Source organism: Cryptosporidium parvum, chromosome 3 (genome assembly GCF_000165345.1).
Source record: "Cryptosporidium parvum Iowa II chromosome 3, whole genome shotgun sequence".
Taxonomy (NCBI): Eukaryota; Apicomplexa; class Conoidasida; order Eucoccidiorida; family Cryptosporidiidae; genus Cryptosporidium; species Cryptosporidium parvum.
The window spans coordinates 430115-446185 of record NC_006982.1 but is presented as its reverse complement, the minus strand read 5'-3'; the positions used below and the strand labels follow the sequence as shown (position 1 = coordinate 446185).

The 16071-nt window shown below is 29.1% G+C and overlaps 6 protein-coding genes across 6 annotated transcripts; 4 read left to right on the top strand and 2 right to left on the bottom strand.

Moving 5' to 3' along the window:
- Nucleotides 1-181: 181 nt before the first annotated feature.
- cgd3_1620 (conserved hypothetical protein) lies at nucleotides 182-1219 on the top strand (the record flags this gene model as incomplete). Its single annotated transcript, XM_626735.1, has 1 exon — nucleotides 182-1219. The coding sequence occupies one exon, from the start codon at nucleotides 182-184 to the stop codon at nucleotides 1217-1219; it is 1038 nt and encodes a 345-aa protein (XP_626735.1).
- An 814-nt stretch (nucleotides 1220-2033) lies between these two features.
- cgd3_1610 (protein containing a possible START(Steroidogenic acute regulatory (STAR) related lipid transfer) domain) lies at nucleotides 2034-4601 on the top strand (the record flags this gene model as incomplete). The annotated part of the gene is made up of 1 exon (XM_626734.1): nucleotides 2034-4601. The coding sequence occupies one exon, from the start codon at nucleotides 2034-2036 to the stop codon at nucleotides 4599-4601; it is 2568 nt and encodes an 855-aa protein (XP_626734.1).
- Nucleotides 4602-5084: 483 nt separating this feature from the next.
- On the bottom strand, nucleotides 5085-6362 carry cgd3_1600 (hypothetical protein with 4 transmembrane domains; the record flags this gene model as incomplete). Its single annotated transcript, XM_626733.1, has 1 exon — nucleotides 5085-6362. One exon carries the CDS (start codon nucleotides 6360-6362, stop codon nucleotides 5085-5087), a length of 1278 nt encoding a protein of 425 aa, XP_626733.1.
- A 1054-nt stretch (nucleotides 6363-7416) lies between these two features.
- Nucleotides 7417-9795, top strand: cgd3_1590 (Spb4p, eIF4a-1-family RNA SFII helicase, DEXDc+HELICc domains; the record flags this gene model as incomplete). Its single annotated transcript, XM_626732.1, has 1 exon — nucleotides 7417-9795. A coding segment is annotated over one exon (2379 nt), but the record flags the coding sequence as incomplete, so codon positions are not given.
- Nucleotides 9796-9871: 76 nt separating this feature from the next.
- Nucleotides 9872-14035, bottom strand: cgd3_1580 (alpha glucosidase-like faimly 31 glycosyl hydrolases; the record flags this gene model as incomplete). Its single annotated transcript, XM_626731.1, has 1 exon — nucleotides 9872-14035. One exon carries the CDS (start codon nucleotides 14033-14035, stop codon nucleotides 9872-9874), a length of 4164 nt encoding a protein of 1387 aa, XP_626731.1.
- Nucleotides 14036-15569: 1534 nt separating this feature from the next.
- On the top strand, nucleotides 15570-16058 carry cgd3_1570 (sporozoite antigen, putative; the record flags this gene model as incomplete). Its single annotated transcript, XM_001388065.1, has 1 exon — nucleotides 15570-16058. One exon carries the CDS (start codon nucleotides 15570-15572, stop codon nucleotides 16056-16058), a length of 489 nt encoding a protein of 162 aa, XP_001388102.1.
- Nucleotides 16059-16071: the final 13 nt, after the last annotated feature.

Genomic DNA, 16071 nt, shown 5'->3' with positions numbered 1-16071 from the left:
TGAAAACACTCAACTTATTTTGGTTTATAAAATATAAATAATTAGGATGGCGCCAAATGAAATTTGTCAAAATTGCCATAATTCTATTAAATGTATTAAAGTCTTCTTAAAAATAGTATAATTAGCATTGATAAAGTGTTAAGAACTACAATAAATAAATAAAACATTTCAGAAATCTCAAATGAGTTTTGAATTATGCGTAAACTGGCCAGGAGATTTAAACAAAGCAAAAGAATTGATTCTTAAAGCTTATAGTTTTGGATATCTTGGCATTGCCTTTAACAATACTCTGAATTTGGTAGAAAAATGCAACAAGTTAAGAAGTAGCCCAAATAAGAATTCAGTAAGTGGCAATATTCTTAGCATCCTGGCTAAAGAAGGACACGTTTGTCCTATTCAATATATTCAATTAGAAAAAGAAGAACTTCGTGGCATGAGAAAAAGAAGTCTTATTGTCAAGTCAAATAGTGGTCCATTAGTTCCTAAAAATGCATATTTACCTCTTAGCCTTTCCTGCCATAATTTTGAAATTAATAAACAATTTGGAAAAGAAGATGATACATCTTTTGACTTTCTTCAACTAAGAAGATTAAGCATAGTTTTTGATAATCCTGATTGCGTTCCTTATATAAATGCTTTATCTAGAGGACCATGCAATGAATCTTCTGATAGCTGGAGCAAGGCTATATTCTCATCAGTACCAAATCAACCCTACGATTTGGTCTCTGTAAGACCAACCACACAAAATGCATTAAATTCTGCAATTTCATCTGTAGAATGCGATATCATTTCTATCGACATTTCATCTGCTCCAAGACTTCCATTTATTATTAAACGCCCACAAATTAACCTTGCAATCTCCAGAGGAATCTTTTTTGAACTTGATATCTCACAATGCATATTAAATAAAGGTAATTCCAGACGTAATTTTTTCTCTAATCTTAATACACTTACCAGACATGTTCCCCACAAAAATATTATTATTACATGCAATCCATCATTTCCATTGGATATTAAGACTCCTATGGACTTATCCAACATTTGTCATGTACTTTTATCGCTGGATTTTGATAGAAAGGTTAAAGTCAACTCATTTGACTTTATTAATAATAATGCTATTAAAGCCCTTGCTAAAGGAACAAATAGACGCTCATTTGCATCCGTTATTTTAATTAACAAAAAAGAAGAGCATCCTGATCAAGAAATGGACATTTCATAGTGAAATATTCAAATTAATCTCTTTTTCATTATACTTCTATTATATACCAGGAATTTAAAATTCTGTACAACCTGATTCACCCAAGTTTACATTTTATAGTTTGTTTTAGTATTCTTTATCTGCTGTTATCCACAATTATAAATTAAATAGTACTTTCATCTCTAAATGTATTCTTTTTCCCACTATCTATTTTTTTCCAACTTTTCATGCAACACTCAGATTTCCCGCCTGAATTTTCTTTATTTGGCATTTTAGGTATCCAATCAAAGGAACACTAGGCGGGCAAACATGCGCCAAAATCCGAAATGTATGATAAGACTATTATGAGGGTAGTAAGTTAAATTCAAAGAAAAATTTAACAACTAATTGGGGTTTGAACTTCATATTTTACTCTGGCATAGAAAAGGAAAGGATCAATTTTGAAAACTCAAATGTCGTTTGGAATTAAATATCTTATTTGATCTCGCTCCATTAATTACATATTTTATTTCATTATATTAAACCATTTATTATTGAATAAACACAAGCTCTAAGAGATAGCGGAAGTACAAATAGAATTTTTTTATTAATTTTTGAAAGATTTATTCACTCAGATTAATTTATGTTTTATAAAATGCAACATTGACTATTATATAATGTAATAAATACGATATTTTATAATATAAATTACTGTTCAATTAAATTTTTTTTTTCAAGCTTTATAAATCGTTTTATTAGTAATTAACAACACTTAATTTGGAAACAACTTAAAATTATTATTTTAGTCTATCAGGTAAATTGAATTTGGTAAAGTGTCCATTAAAGGTTTAGCAAAATGAGCTCTTCAGATTCTTTAAATTGCGAAAATGTAAATAACATTGAAGAATTTGATGCAGAACGCTCTATACATTCAACAAAGTCACCTTCTGAGCTAGATGATGAGCAGAATGAAGACATTATTGGAGCTATTGAAACTCCAAATTTAAATATTGAATTAAATAATTCTTTGAATAAACATGATGAAACGAGTTCCAAGTCCACAACTTTGGAGAAATTATCAAAAAAAAAGAGGCTCAAGTATAAAATCGCTTCTAAGTTTATGAGTTTGATATTTTATAGAAGATCTAGAAAAGGGTTTAGCAAGATTCATTCAAGAAGAAGATCTCAGAGTATTAATTATAATTTAACTCTACCAACCAATTCTTCTTCAACTTCTACAACAAGATACTTTTCATTTTTAAGAAAGCTTTCAAAAAAGAATCGTTTTAACAATGATAAAACTAACTCGAAAAATTTTACAAATATTGAGAGTTCAATTGAGAAATTTGGGAAATCTATTTCTAAGTCTTCAATAAAATTGAATTTTAATTCACTTAATAATATCTGCATTGCAGAGGATGTTGATATCCAAGTGATGGAAGGTCTTGAGACAGCTTGTAATTTTAATGAGGAGATTTCAACTGAAGAGAATTTTAACAATTTTTTTGAAATTATCCCAACCAATCCAAAACTTGATGAAAAATTACATGTTAAAGATGAAGATAAGAGTTTTGATATATCAAGTAAAAATAAACAAATAGCCAATCCAAATATTATATGTAATGATAATAGTAATATTAATATGAATAGCGAAATTAATATTAATACTATAAATACCTTACTTAAAAAAAGAGCTTCGATATTATCCAAGCCAGAAAAATTTGAGGAATACTTGAAATTGAAGTTTGAAGAGCTAGAGGAAACTAGGAAAATCTTGGGTAATTTTCTAAGAAGATATGAGAAAAACAGGAATTTTTTAGAAAATCGCAATATTGATCCTTCCAATTTGAACCAAAAGCAGCTTAACAATCAAAGATTACGAATGTATGCTCGACTTGCCAATAAATTGAGTGAAGTTAGTTTTGAATGTTTACTTAGCAAACCAAATGAATTAATGTGCCAACTAGTTTATAATAAAGATGGAGTTCGGGTTTGGAAGAAGGAACACAAATCTGGAAGAGTTTTGCTTCGTACAGAATTTATTGTACCAGTTGCTCCTTTAGATTATGTTGAATATTCCACAGATAGTAATAATAGAAGAGTTTATGATAATAATACTGTGGATCTTAAGGTCGTTGAAAATATTGCACCAGGATTAGATGTTATGTATGTTGCAACTAAAAGAATAGCAACAGTATATCCACGTGATATTGTAAATATTCGGTATTTACATGGATATAATATTAAGAATGGGTTCAAGTTTATGAGCTGGAATGATTTAAGCGCTTCAGCAAAAATTAATCAGGATGAAGTGATGTGTTGTTCTTGTTCTTGCTCAACTGAACACCCTGATGCGCCAGAGCGTCCTGGATATGTTAGAATGGATTTATCAATTGGTAGCTATATGGCAATCCCAATAAAAACTCCTTTTGGTATTTGGAGTAACGTGTCAATGTTCAATGAAGCAAGTCCAAAAGGGTGGATTCCATCTTCAGTGACTAAAATGATAGCTGCAAAAATGGTTCCAGGCTCTGTTGAAAGTATAGTATCATCAATGTTAACCTATTATAAATTTCCTTTCAAAAACAAATTAAATCGTCCATTCTCTGGTTTTTGCTATAGAGCCTTATCGACTATATATGTTGATCAAAAGAAATTGGAATTAAATTGTAATACTCTTCAAGATCCGATTATAAATGGTAAAGGGGTCAGCAACGGTACGATGAATTTTATTAGTAGTTCTAAGAATAGCAAATCAAATTCAAAGATATCTTTTTTGTTAAATAGACCACTTATAATGAGTATTCAAGATTTTATTGCTACTTATAAATCCAACTCATTTCAGGAATTTATTGAACAATTTAATAGTGTACAAATAATTAATAAATATATTATTTCCGCTTCATCAAGTATTTTGTCTTCATGTAACTCCGACTTACTTAGCTCAAGCACTGATGCATCCAGAAATATTAGCTTAGAGGTTGATCAATCTAAGTCAATAGAATATAGTGATGCCGATGTTAAACAGGTTGAGCATAATTCAAAAATTTCGATCTGCAATTTATCATTCGATAAACTACCAAATATTACTGAGAAAAATGGCAATAAGACTTTTTTAAATCAAATTATCTCATGCAACGGCGCATTACAAGACTTTTGTTATGATTCATCATTTGAAAGACCAAGTTCTTTTGAATTTTTTGAAGCTCCTCATAACATAAATAATAAGCAAGACCAAAGCAAAGCAATATCTCAGTCATGCAGTAACAATATTTTCGTTTGTTGTAATCAGATTAAGACTAATCGAAAAAAAGTTCTTAAATTATTAATGAATTCCTGTAAAATGTATCAAGATTTCGGGGCTTCTTATCTAACTGATTTCAGTGACATAGCTATTATTTCGCGATTGTTATCTTTAGATTAAGCCGTAAATTAACAATATTATTTTACTAATGATCCATGCGGGCTTTACATGCATATCCACATGAGTGCATGTAAATGCCGGTATAGAATGTCCGCATAGTAAAAAACACGTGTACACATGCAGGGGGTTTAAACCGATTCGCAATATTTTCCGCGTAATTGAAGAACGAATATTTAGAAAACTTTTCTTCTTATTTATTACGATTGTTTTGATCTATTGTTAAATATATGAACACTGATTGATCGGATCTAACCGTCCTTTTTTTTTTTAAATATTTTAATTTAATTTTTAAAAAGAAAACAACTAAGTGATTGTTGGTGAGGTTAGTAGATATTAATACACGGGCTATATTAATAAATAATCGAGGCTAAGTATATATTCCTCAACTGAAACAGAATACTTGTAAATTGACAGACAATTGTTGAATTATACAAGGCTGTATTTAACACCTCTTTAGATAATCATTTCAGGATAGTTTAACATTTATAGAAATTGATTGTGATGTTGTCTATTGCCATGGTTAGGGCCATGATGATGATGGTGATGATGATGGTGATGATGTTGTTGTTGGAGGGATAGTCCATGATGAGCATTCCTGTTGTGATTTAAATTACCACTATGGCATGAATGATGTATCGAGTTTACACAGCTAATTGCTGAATTACCAATAATGTTACCCATATTTGAGGTATTAACTTGTGAATTTGCATTTCGGTGGGCTGCAATGTGACATTGTTTACTAGTTGTCGTAGTTACAACAATACCCATTGGTATACTCCTCATTTCATTTTGATAAGGTTGTATGGCTTTGCAAGAATCGTTAGACATATTTGGGTAATATACGTTGGTTTTTGTTGAGTTCACCACATTAGTGTTATCTGTTGTGGAATATCCGGTACCTGATTGGTTATTTTGGCAGTTAATTCCAGAATTATCCTTATCATATTGGCAGATACTTGATGAATTTGACATTTCAAGATCTGACTTGGTTTTTTCAGAAATTGCATTTTTTTCATTTATCAAAGCTAATTTCTTGGAATATCTCATCTTCAGATTTAGTAAGACAATTCCATAAGCAAAGCTTAAAACTGAAACGATGAAAGAAACTACTGCAACTATTATTGCCTTGGTGTAATATCTGGACATTGATGCGTTTTCATCCAAACAAAATGATTCAACTGCTTTACAAATGTCATAAGCGTAGATTTCGTTGTTTCCAATAGCTACAGAACAGTCATTTGAGACTACAGATTGGAGAAGACAATCCTTTTTATGAGTAAATTCCTCAACTACTGCAAATTTATTTGAAAGGAAGATTGAAATAAGTCCTCCAACACAGGACATTGCAGATAATAACATAAAATGCCATGGTTGAATGAATTTGTATTTCTTGCATGCAGTATAAAATGAAAAAAGCATGGTATATACTCCAAAAATTAAGAACATGACCACACAAATAATAGCAACTGTTCGACTAACTAATCCTGTTGGTATTGTCGCAATCCACTGAATATATTCGCCATTTGAGCCCTTAATAGTACCTTTTATTGTCTCAGTAAGAATATTGTCAAAAACAAGAGGTCTATATTTAATAGCAAATGAACAACTAAATATCAAATATAGCATTGAAAGAGAAACAGTAAGGAAACACATTAACCCTCTCATAAACTTATATGGTGCTGTATTTGGTATTATAGAAATCTTTGATTCATTGTGATTTTGTTTGGGCATGTTGTTACACTTGTCTTTAACGGAACTCATTGTTTAACTAATTATAATTAATATCCACAACAAAAAGTATATTAATGAATTTTTCTCCAATATCAAGTTTTTTTTTCACTCGAAATATGATTTTTCTTTTTCACTTTATGTAATTATTATTGCGTTTTCCCACTTTATTCAAAAAAGTTCCTTCAATTTCAGAACTTTTGTTTAACCAACTTTATTTATTTTCCCTGGTGTTGTTCAAAAGTCTCCTATATAGACTATTTTACTTAAATAGAAGATATATTATTTTCTATTCAATTTGTTCCCTCTTTATTTTCCTAAATTATTACTTGTTCATTTACTGTGAGAAATTTAATAGTGATCCAGGTACCGCCTAAAAATTATTGTTTTTTTCCTTTTATTATTTATCCAGATAAATTCTCAAGTAAATTCGTTTCGATGATTTACTATATTATGTAATTATATTTATTTTTAATAATAATGTTTCTTTTTTTTACTAAATTATCTAGGCTAATAAATAATAATAATTTATATATATATATATATATAGACAAGATCACAAGTATATTTAATACCTGAAACTATTCAGAATGTTACCGCCTAAATTACATAATTAAAAAAAAATGTATATATCTAAGTTCAAGATCTTAAGATTAAATTTAAGAGGTCCATCAAAACAAAATAATATGTTAACTTCTGAACTAGATTGCTCTCTGACATACAAATTCAACTCCTTTTTTATTTTATCCTTAATACTTTTCTTCCACTCTTCACGCTTTAATATCAAAAGTTTACCGCCATCTCCTCCCCACTCCTCTTTACTTTATTTGGATTTTAGACTAGTACCGACATGTTTTGGCGCCACACTTGGCGGGCTATGATTAAATGTCAAATTCGAAAATTAATCTACAATTTCAGTTAAAGCAGAAAAAAAATAACTTAAATTGATTGAAGGGGTTATTTAATCACTTTTAAGAGGTTAAACTGGATCTGTAATACTTTATCTAATATATTTAGGAGGAAGGAATTTTTAGACCTTAGGAAAAAGTGTTTATATTTTTTTGTTTAAATAACCCAAATAAAATAATATGAGTATTACGGAAAAAAAATGAAAGAAAGAAAACGAACACCTAAGAATAAAGGAAATGAAGAGATAAATTACCGTGGATTTGAAGCGTTGAGGCCCAGCATTAGTGAGGGAAGTTTGGACTTTATACAGAACCACCTTGGATTTAGATTTATGTCACCAGTACAGGAAGTAACTATTCCAGAGCTTCTTACTCACAAGGATGTTGCAGTTGAAGCTTGTACTGGCTCAGGAAAGACTATGAGTTATTTAGTTCCAGTTGTTGAAATCCTTTTAAAAAGTCAGATTCAGTCAAGAGGAATTTCAAATTTTAATATGGGTTCGCTCATATTAACACCAACTAGAGAATTATCAACACAAGTATTTGAAATCTTAGAGCGGTATTTAGATATAATTAATCAATATAGAGAAAAAGGAGGTTCTGGAAATGTTCTAAAATGCTTAATTTGCATTGGAGGAGGAAATATTAATAAAACATTTGATTATATTAAACAAGTTGCAGAAGAAGAAGCTTCAGAAGACAATAGTAAATACTATATATTAGTCGGTACCCCTGGCCGTATTTTTCACTTATTTGAGAATCTAAAGGATGGATTTGACTGGAATATCAAGTCTAGCTTGGAAATACTCATCTTAGATGAAGCTGATAGGCTTTTAGATATGGGATTTGAAAATCATATTAATATGATTTTGCATTCAATGCCAAAGCAAAGAAGAACTGGTTTATTCTCTGCTACATTGAATTCACAAGTTCAGAATCTTATTAAGACAGGTCTTAGAAACCCAAAGTATATTAAAGTATCGATATCCTGTAATAATCTTGAAAAACAGAATACTAATGAGAAACAAGAGACTTCAACATCTATAGAAGATGCTGAATGTGATATTAGTGTCCCAATTGGCCTAACATGTTTTTATGTTGAACTTAATCCTTTGTTAAAGATTGAATTTCTAATAAGATTTCTGCTTAATATGAAACGAGAACTTGAATCTGGAAAACAGATTAAATGTATTATATTTTTCCTAACTTGTAGATCTGTGGAGTTTTATTTTAAATATCTTTCAAAACTTTTTCATAATCATTCCAAAAATAAACAAAATAAGTCACAAAAAAATGGTTACTTTATGGAATCTTCCCTTGGAAATCTTTGTAAGTTACATGGACAAATGTGCCAAAAATCTAGAGAGAAGTCCTATGAGATATTTAGAAATTGCGATAGTGGAGTTTTAATTTCTACAGATCTTACAGCAAGAGGAATTGATATTCCTGATATTGAATGGATTATCCAATTTGATGCTCCTCAAGATCCTTCATATTATATACATAGGATTGGAAGAACTGCAAGGGCTGGTAAGCTTGGAAAATCTATAATAATGCTCCAACCTCATGAAGGAGCATTTATTGAATATATTGAAAAGAAGACTATGAGAAAGATTTTAAGTTATAACCATTTAGAAGGAGAAAAGAATAATACGGGTATTATTTATGATGGAAATTATAACTCTATTGAAGATCCATTCTATAAAACATCAAACAATTTAAAATTGTGTTACTGTACTAAACTAAACGAGGAGATTATAAAAAAAGATGAATTCTTAAATAATAGTTGCAATATTAACAGAGTAGGATTATGTACAATCAGGAAGTTTATGTATAGTGATTTTGAATTTTATGAAAAAGCAAAGAAAGCCTTTGTATCTTATATTAGAGCTTACAAGGAGTACCAGCTTCCATTTATTTTCCCTTTTAAAAGCCTTTCAATAGGAGAGATTGCTGCATCTTTTGCCCTGCTTAGAATTCCAAGAGTAAAGGAAATTCTTGGAAAATCTAATATTTCAGGAAAATTTATTACAGGATCTAAAAACATTCATCCTGATGACTTTAATCCAAACCCAAAACCTCCATCTAATATTGAGACTTCAAAAGACCAAAAGGATAATTTTGAAAATTCCAAAAAACGAAAAGAACTTAAAGACATTCAAGTGGATCTAGAGAAAAATAATAACTCAAAAAGGTCTAGAAGCGAAAAAAGAGCTACTAAACGTAAAATAGAGCTAGACGAATGGCAAACTTTACAATTTGAAAACAATCTTGCCAAGAAACTTAAAACTGGAAAAATTACCTATAAAGAGTACCAAAACAGGCTCAACCAATTCTATAAAGATGAAGAAATTTCTAATAACGATAATAACTACGATAATACAAATAATAGTGACTCCTCAAATGATGATATATCTGATACTTCAGATTTTGATTCCGATCACTCAACGAGAAAAAAAAATAATGACTGCTCAAACTTAAAAACTGCGAATGGTAGCAATAAGCAAAAAATACCCAAATGGGTTATTCAAGGTAAAAAAAATAAGAAAAAAAGATAAATCTTATTTTTCTTTTTTTTTTGCATGCATGCAAAATCTTCGTATTGGCGGGAAAATTCCAGCAAGTTTAAATTGGTCATATATAAATAGATATTTTCCAATTATTATTAATAAGATTTACGAGTTTTGCGACATTGATTTCAACATTATAAAGTTCCAGTTTGTTGGATTCGCTTTCGTTAACATTTTCTAGATTTACAAGAGTGAAATCTAACTTTTTAATTACTTTATTAGTAGGATTAATGTTACTTTCACTGAATATATTGTTTATGTTAAGTAGAATAATTTTGGGTTTATGGATTATTCCAAAAACACTAATAGTTTCCAAATAGATATCATTTCTGTATATCCAATTGTTTCTGATTGCATCGTAATTTGTGTTTATCCTGGATACTTGGTTTGTTGTTGGATTGTAAACTTGAATGCTTTTGTGAACAGAGTATATTTCATATATATGTTTAGAATTAGAGATGATTGAAGATTCAGCTAAAGAAGTTATTGAAGTTACATTGTCTGACTGAGAAGTCATTGATGAATAGAATGAAGAAGATGATACAGACGAAAATATTGAGCTTGGAGTCATTGGAGGAGATTTTTGCATAATATTAGCCATTAAAGTAGAAGATGATGATAATGATATTGATGATGTATCAATACTTGAATCAAAGTAAAAATCTGGTTTGGAATTATCTGAATCTGATAATTCAAAACTATTATTCTTTATTGTTTCATTCTTTATAAAATAAAAAGTGTTCATTAAATATTCTCCTGTTAAATAGTTATAAGAAACTCCATCATCTAGAAATAGGTTTCCTTGAGCTAGAATCATATTCTCATTTCCAGAATTTGTTATATTTTTTGCATTCTTTATTGAATTCTTAAGTTGTTCATCAATATAATAGTCATCACAATTATTAATTAATTCCAAGTAAACTTTAAGCCTCGTAGTAATTTGTAATTGCTGAGCTGATGATAATACATTTCCACTTTGATAGGGAATAATGCATCCCTCTTTGACGAAACATGGAAAAGGAGTTTCTATATCTAACAAATAGTCATAAATATAGTTACTATTATCCAGTACAAAAAAGTTAAAAGAATTATATTCGTACCATAATGTTTTATCAACATACGTGCATATTCTATACTTTTTGTCATTACAGGAACTTGAGTATTTCTGGTTACTTCTTTTTGATTTATAAGGAAGTAATATACTTAGGGGTGTATAGTTGGCAATATATCCAGTATTAAGACCATTATTGTTAAAATCGTTGGATTTTAAACTATTATTGTTTTTCTTACAAGTACATTGGTTTTGTAGAGTACTATATATTAAAAAAGTATCTCCTAATAGAAAAGACTGGCATTCACAAATCTTTAAAATTGATTCATTTTTACCAATTAAATCATGGTTTTTGAATTCAAATAAGAGCCAATTTAGTGGCTTTAACATTGGCTTGCCTTGGAATGAGTATAATGAAGATATTGTGTACCAAAAAGAAAGTAGTTCATACCTTGTTACTACTAGTTTTCTAATATATTTGAGTATTTCACCTCCAAACTCCCATGGCTCTCTTTTTGGTGAGTCAATATGGGAATGAACTCTGTAAAATGGCATCCATATTGATAGTTTATGCCAATTTATAAACAAACATTTACAAGGATGTCCATAAAAACCTCCAACATCTGAGCCAGTATATGATAATCCACAGACTGAATTTGAAACATTCATTGATATAACTGAAGAAAAAGAATCATAATCAGCTTTATTATCTCCAGTCCAAGTAAAACCATAGCAATGAGAACCAATATAAAATGATCTTGTTAATATGAATGGACGTTGTATATTTTTTATAACATTTCCCAATTCAAGTAAATTATCCTGATTTAAAATCTTTCTTCCTGATGAAATAAGATTCAAAATTGACTTATCTTGTTTCAATCGATCATTTAATCTTTTATTTTCATTAGCTAAGGCTTTATCAATTGCTGAATGGCTTCCATGGAAAGAGGAAACAATTTCATTTGTATTTGAAATATTATCAAGGAAGATAATTCTCTGTGCTGCACATGTTAAAAGTCCATTAAAGGTTGATTTTAGATGATAATAACCATATAAGTTGTGGACTTGTCTGTGCTCTATATCATTATAATGAAATGAATGTTTGGGCAGAGTAAGTTCAGATGATGAAAATACAGAGGGTTCATTCATGTCAATCCAAAATCCAATGTTTGAATAATTCATTATAGGATAGTGCTTGTTAGTATAAAATGAAGAGTATATTTCCCTAACTTTTGGATTCAAAAAGTCTGGGTATTTAACTTTTCCAGGCCAGCAAACACCGACAAAATCTTCCCATTCTTGATGATTTCTAATTTTAATCCAAGGATTAGATATTGGTTCAGTTTTAGTTATTGTAATAGGGATAACCTTCTCGTCATCTTCAAGGATATTATTAGATAAATATGGCTGATTCTGTAGTTTATTGTAAACATGATAGTTATCATCAATACTAATATGGGGATCTGCAATAACTATAAGATTTCTACCCTTGATATCAAGCTCGCCAAGCATTTCTGGAACATTCTTAAAATTTTCAATATTCCAAGTAAAACACTTTCTTTTGTTTAAGTGCTCAATATCAAGCCAAATAGAATCTAAAGGAATTTTGTTTTCTTCAAATGTAGTTGATAGTTCAAGTACATCAGAATCTTTGCAATTAAACCACCTTGATTGATGTTTTCCAAGACCAAATCTTGGAGTTAAAGTAGGAAAACCTGTAAGCATATGATAATTATAGTAAAAAGAGTCAAAATTATCAGAAACCATAAGAATGAAATCCATTATACCAGTTTCAGATACCCACCAAGTATCAATCTTATTAAATTTCCTTTTAATATCCATAAATGTGTCAGAAGGATTTAACCATAAGATTCCAGAAATGAATGAGTTCTTTTCATCATTATGAACACTCAATACGAGTGGAATAGAACCATATAATGCATCAGGTTTATCATTTTTGTAGGTAAATACATCCAAATTATAAAATCTATATGAACTTGAATATTCTGGTAAATTAACTTCCGTAGAATGCTCAGATGCACCATATATATTGCTTGTATTATGAACTCGAATATCTGTTCCAATACAAGTTGGACCATAAATCTTGTAATCTGGAAATCGATCATAAATATCATACCATGAGTTCTTACTATAAACATCATATGAATCAATAATTTCCATAATATTTCCTCCATTAATATATTCATTTCCACAAGACTCTTTGAGTTTTGATTCAAAAACTCCCCAACCTTTCTTCTGATACTTTCTTTCTTTGAGTAAACTGGGTATTTCCTCAAAGTAATTAGTAATTCCAATCTTCTTTTCAATAGAATCAAAGATTTTACTCGCACTTGTATCATCTTGTGAAATTTTCTTAGCATTTGCGATCTTCATCAGATCTTCCTTTTTAATATTTGGATGAGATTTAGAAATAAAAGGTCTAACTCTTTCAAAATTAAAGTTTCCATTTGGATTAATGGTATGTATTAAACGATTATCAATAAAAGTTTCAACTTTAAAGTAATTACATGTTAATACTAATTTGAATACTTTCCTTGAAATCTTTTCTTCAAATTCAGTTAAATTCTTTCTCATTCTTTTCTCAGATTCGGTATCTAAATCATTATTTATTAAAGAATCAACTATTTCAAACTCAATTGAAATAGAATTGTCATCTTTTGCTTGAGTTATTTTTAATTTATCTCTAGTATTAATCAAATAATGAGCATCCAATAACTTATCTTTAATAATATCATTATATGGTAGCTGAAACCTATTCATCTTAATAAATTGATCAGTTTCATTTACAACAAATCTAATAATACCAATAGAATATAATTTAATATCCACTTCTAATGGTGGTAAATCGCTTTTGTATGTATTCAATAACATAAATGATAAAGTACTCGATTTCCCACGTTTTAAATTTTCCTCACAAATGGTAATTGAGTCCCAATCTACTCTCCAAATTGAGAAAAACTCACCATCTAAACTCCCAGAATTGATATTATTTATTAAATCTCTGAAAGCTCTATATCTAATAGCAAATGGAGATGTCTCTTCATTTCTTTGTTTTTTCCTTTTTGCATAGTTCAATACAACCCCCATAAAAGATCTTGCTGCTTTATTTAATGCCATTGCAAACTTATAAAGACCATAATTCCTATTAGATCTCATATTAATTGCTTACTTTTCCTTTCTATCTTATTGTCATTATATAACTTGTTTAATACCTTATTTATAACTTTCCTTACATTCGAACCCTGGTATTTCTTATAATTTCAGAGGAATAAGGATTTTTTTAGTAATTAATTTAAAAAAAATTGTTCCTTAACTTAAACCCTAGATATCGTTTACTTGTAAACCGATTAATATTTTTTTCTATGTTCTTGCTCCTCAATATTTCATATTATTCATATTATTTCTAATTCCAGCGCTTCTTATTTTTGCATGCAATTTAATTAAACTCATCTTTTTTACTTTTTTTAATCAATCTTTAGAAATTTATTCATTGTTAGTTAATCAAATCCTAGAATTTAATTTTCTTTCATTCTTCTTATTATCTTGATTCATATAATTTGCTTTTATTCATCGCAATTTGATATTTATTTCAAATTTTTTTTTTTTTTCAATTAAAGTCATTCATTAAAATACACTACTATTAATACTCGGAAAAAATTTAATGTGGAAATGCATGCATTTTGATAAATTCATGTGGAAATATTATTAATTAAATATTGTCGCATGCCGGTACTATACATTGCATGCAAAATGACTAATTTTAATGAGTTGATATATTATTGAGAAAATAAAAAGCTAAATTCTTTAATTAAATAATATAAAACAAGTGATTAATGAATTACCTTTAATTTCTAAATAGCTTTCTTGTTACGATCACTTGCCAAATTAAATTTTGAGTTGTATTGTATTTATTAATTTATATTTAAAATATTCAAGTAAATGTTAAATCAATTTCCTAAATTCAAATAATTTTCTAAACAAGTTTATCAAGTTCTATTTTTTCTCATACAATAATTCAATATATTTAATTTTTCTTTAAAATAAATTACTACTTCAAAATCATTCGGAGATAATAAATAATAAAATAGAAAAAGTTGAGGGTAATATCATAATAACGTTGATACAAATACTTTCCTACATAATAGATATCCTGTAATTATTATAACGTTAGTAATAATAACGTCCTCTAATGCAATCTAAAAATGAATAATTTTTGACATTAAGTCGGATATTTTGACCCGTAGCTTATCTGCCTACTAATTTAATTAATATATCAATGCCACTTTTCATTCTTGAAAAAATTTTCTAGTGTATACAATGCGTAGTGAAAATCTGAATTTACGTTTTAATAATTATTCCTAGCTTTTACACCTTTTAAATTACTTGATATACATCAGTAAAAAAAAAAAAAAAAATTTCTCGTTTTATATATACCTATACACATTAAACGTAATTATAATTATTTTACAATTTTACACTTTACTGGCGGTATAGACAAGACGTTGATTTGTTTTTTTTTTTGGGACGCGTATATGCGTGTAAAATCCATAGTAAATACATGTCAAAAAAGCAATATTAGGGAAAATTTCATAATTCAAACAGTTTTGTAAAAGTTATTTTAGCTCAATCAGAACTTATATTATTTTATCTTTTACTCCGCTATTTTTATATTTTACTTAATTAATTAAAGATGTCTGAATGGGATGATATGGTCAAAGAATGGTTAATTGACACCGGTAGTGTATGTGCTGGTGGTCTTTGTTCAATAGATGGTGCATTCTATGCTGCTTCTGCTGATCAAGGTGATGCCTGGAAGACTCTTGTTAGAGAAGATCATGAAGAGAATGTTATTCAATCTGACGGAGTTTCAGAGGCTGCTGAATTAATTAATGATCAAACTACACTATGCCAAGCAATCTCCGAAGGTAAGGCACCAAACGGCGTTTGGGTCGGAGGAAACAAATATAAGATTATCCGTGTAGAGAAGGACTTCCAGCAAAACGATGCTACCGTTCATGTTACATTTTGTAACAGACCTCAAGGTGGATGTTTTTTAGTTGATACTCAAAACGGTACTGTTGTTGTTGCAGTTTACGACGAATCCAAGGATCAATCATCAGGTAATTGCAAGAAGGTTGCTCTGCAACTAGCCGAGTACCTCGTATCTCAGGGATACTAATTAATTGACGTTG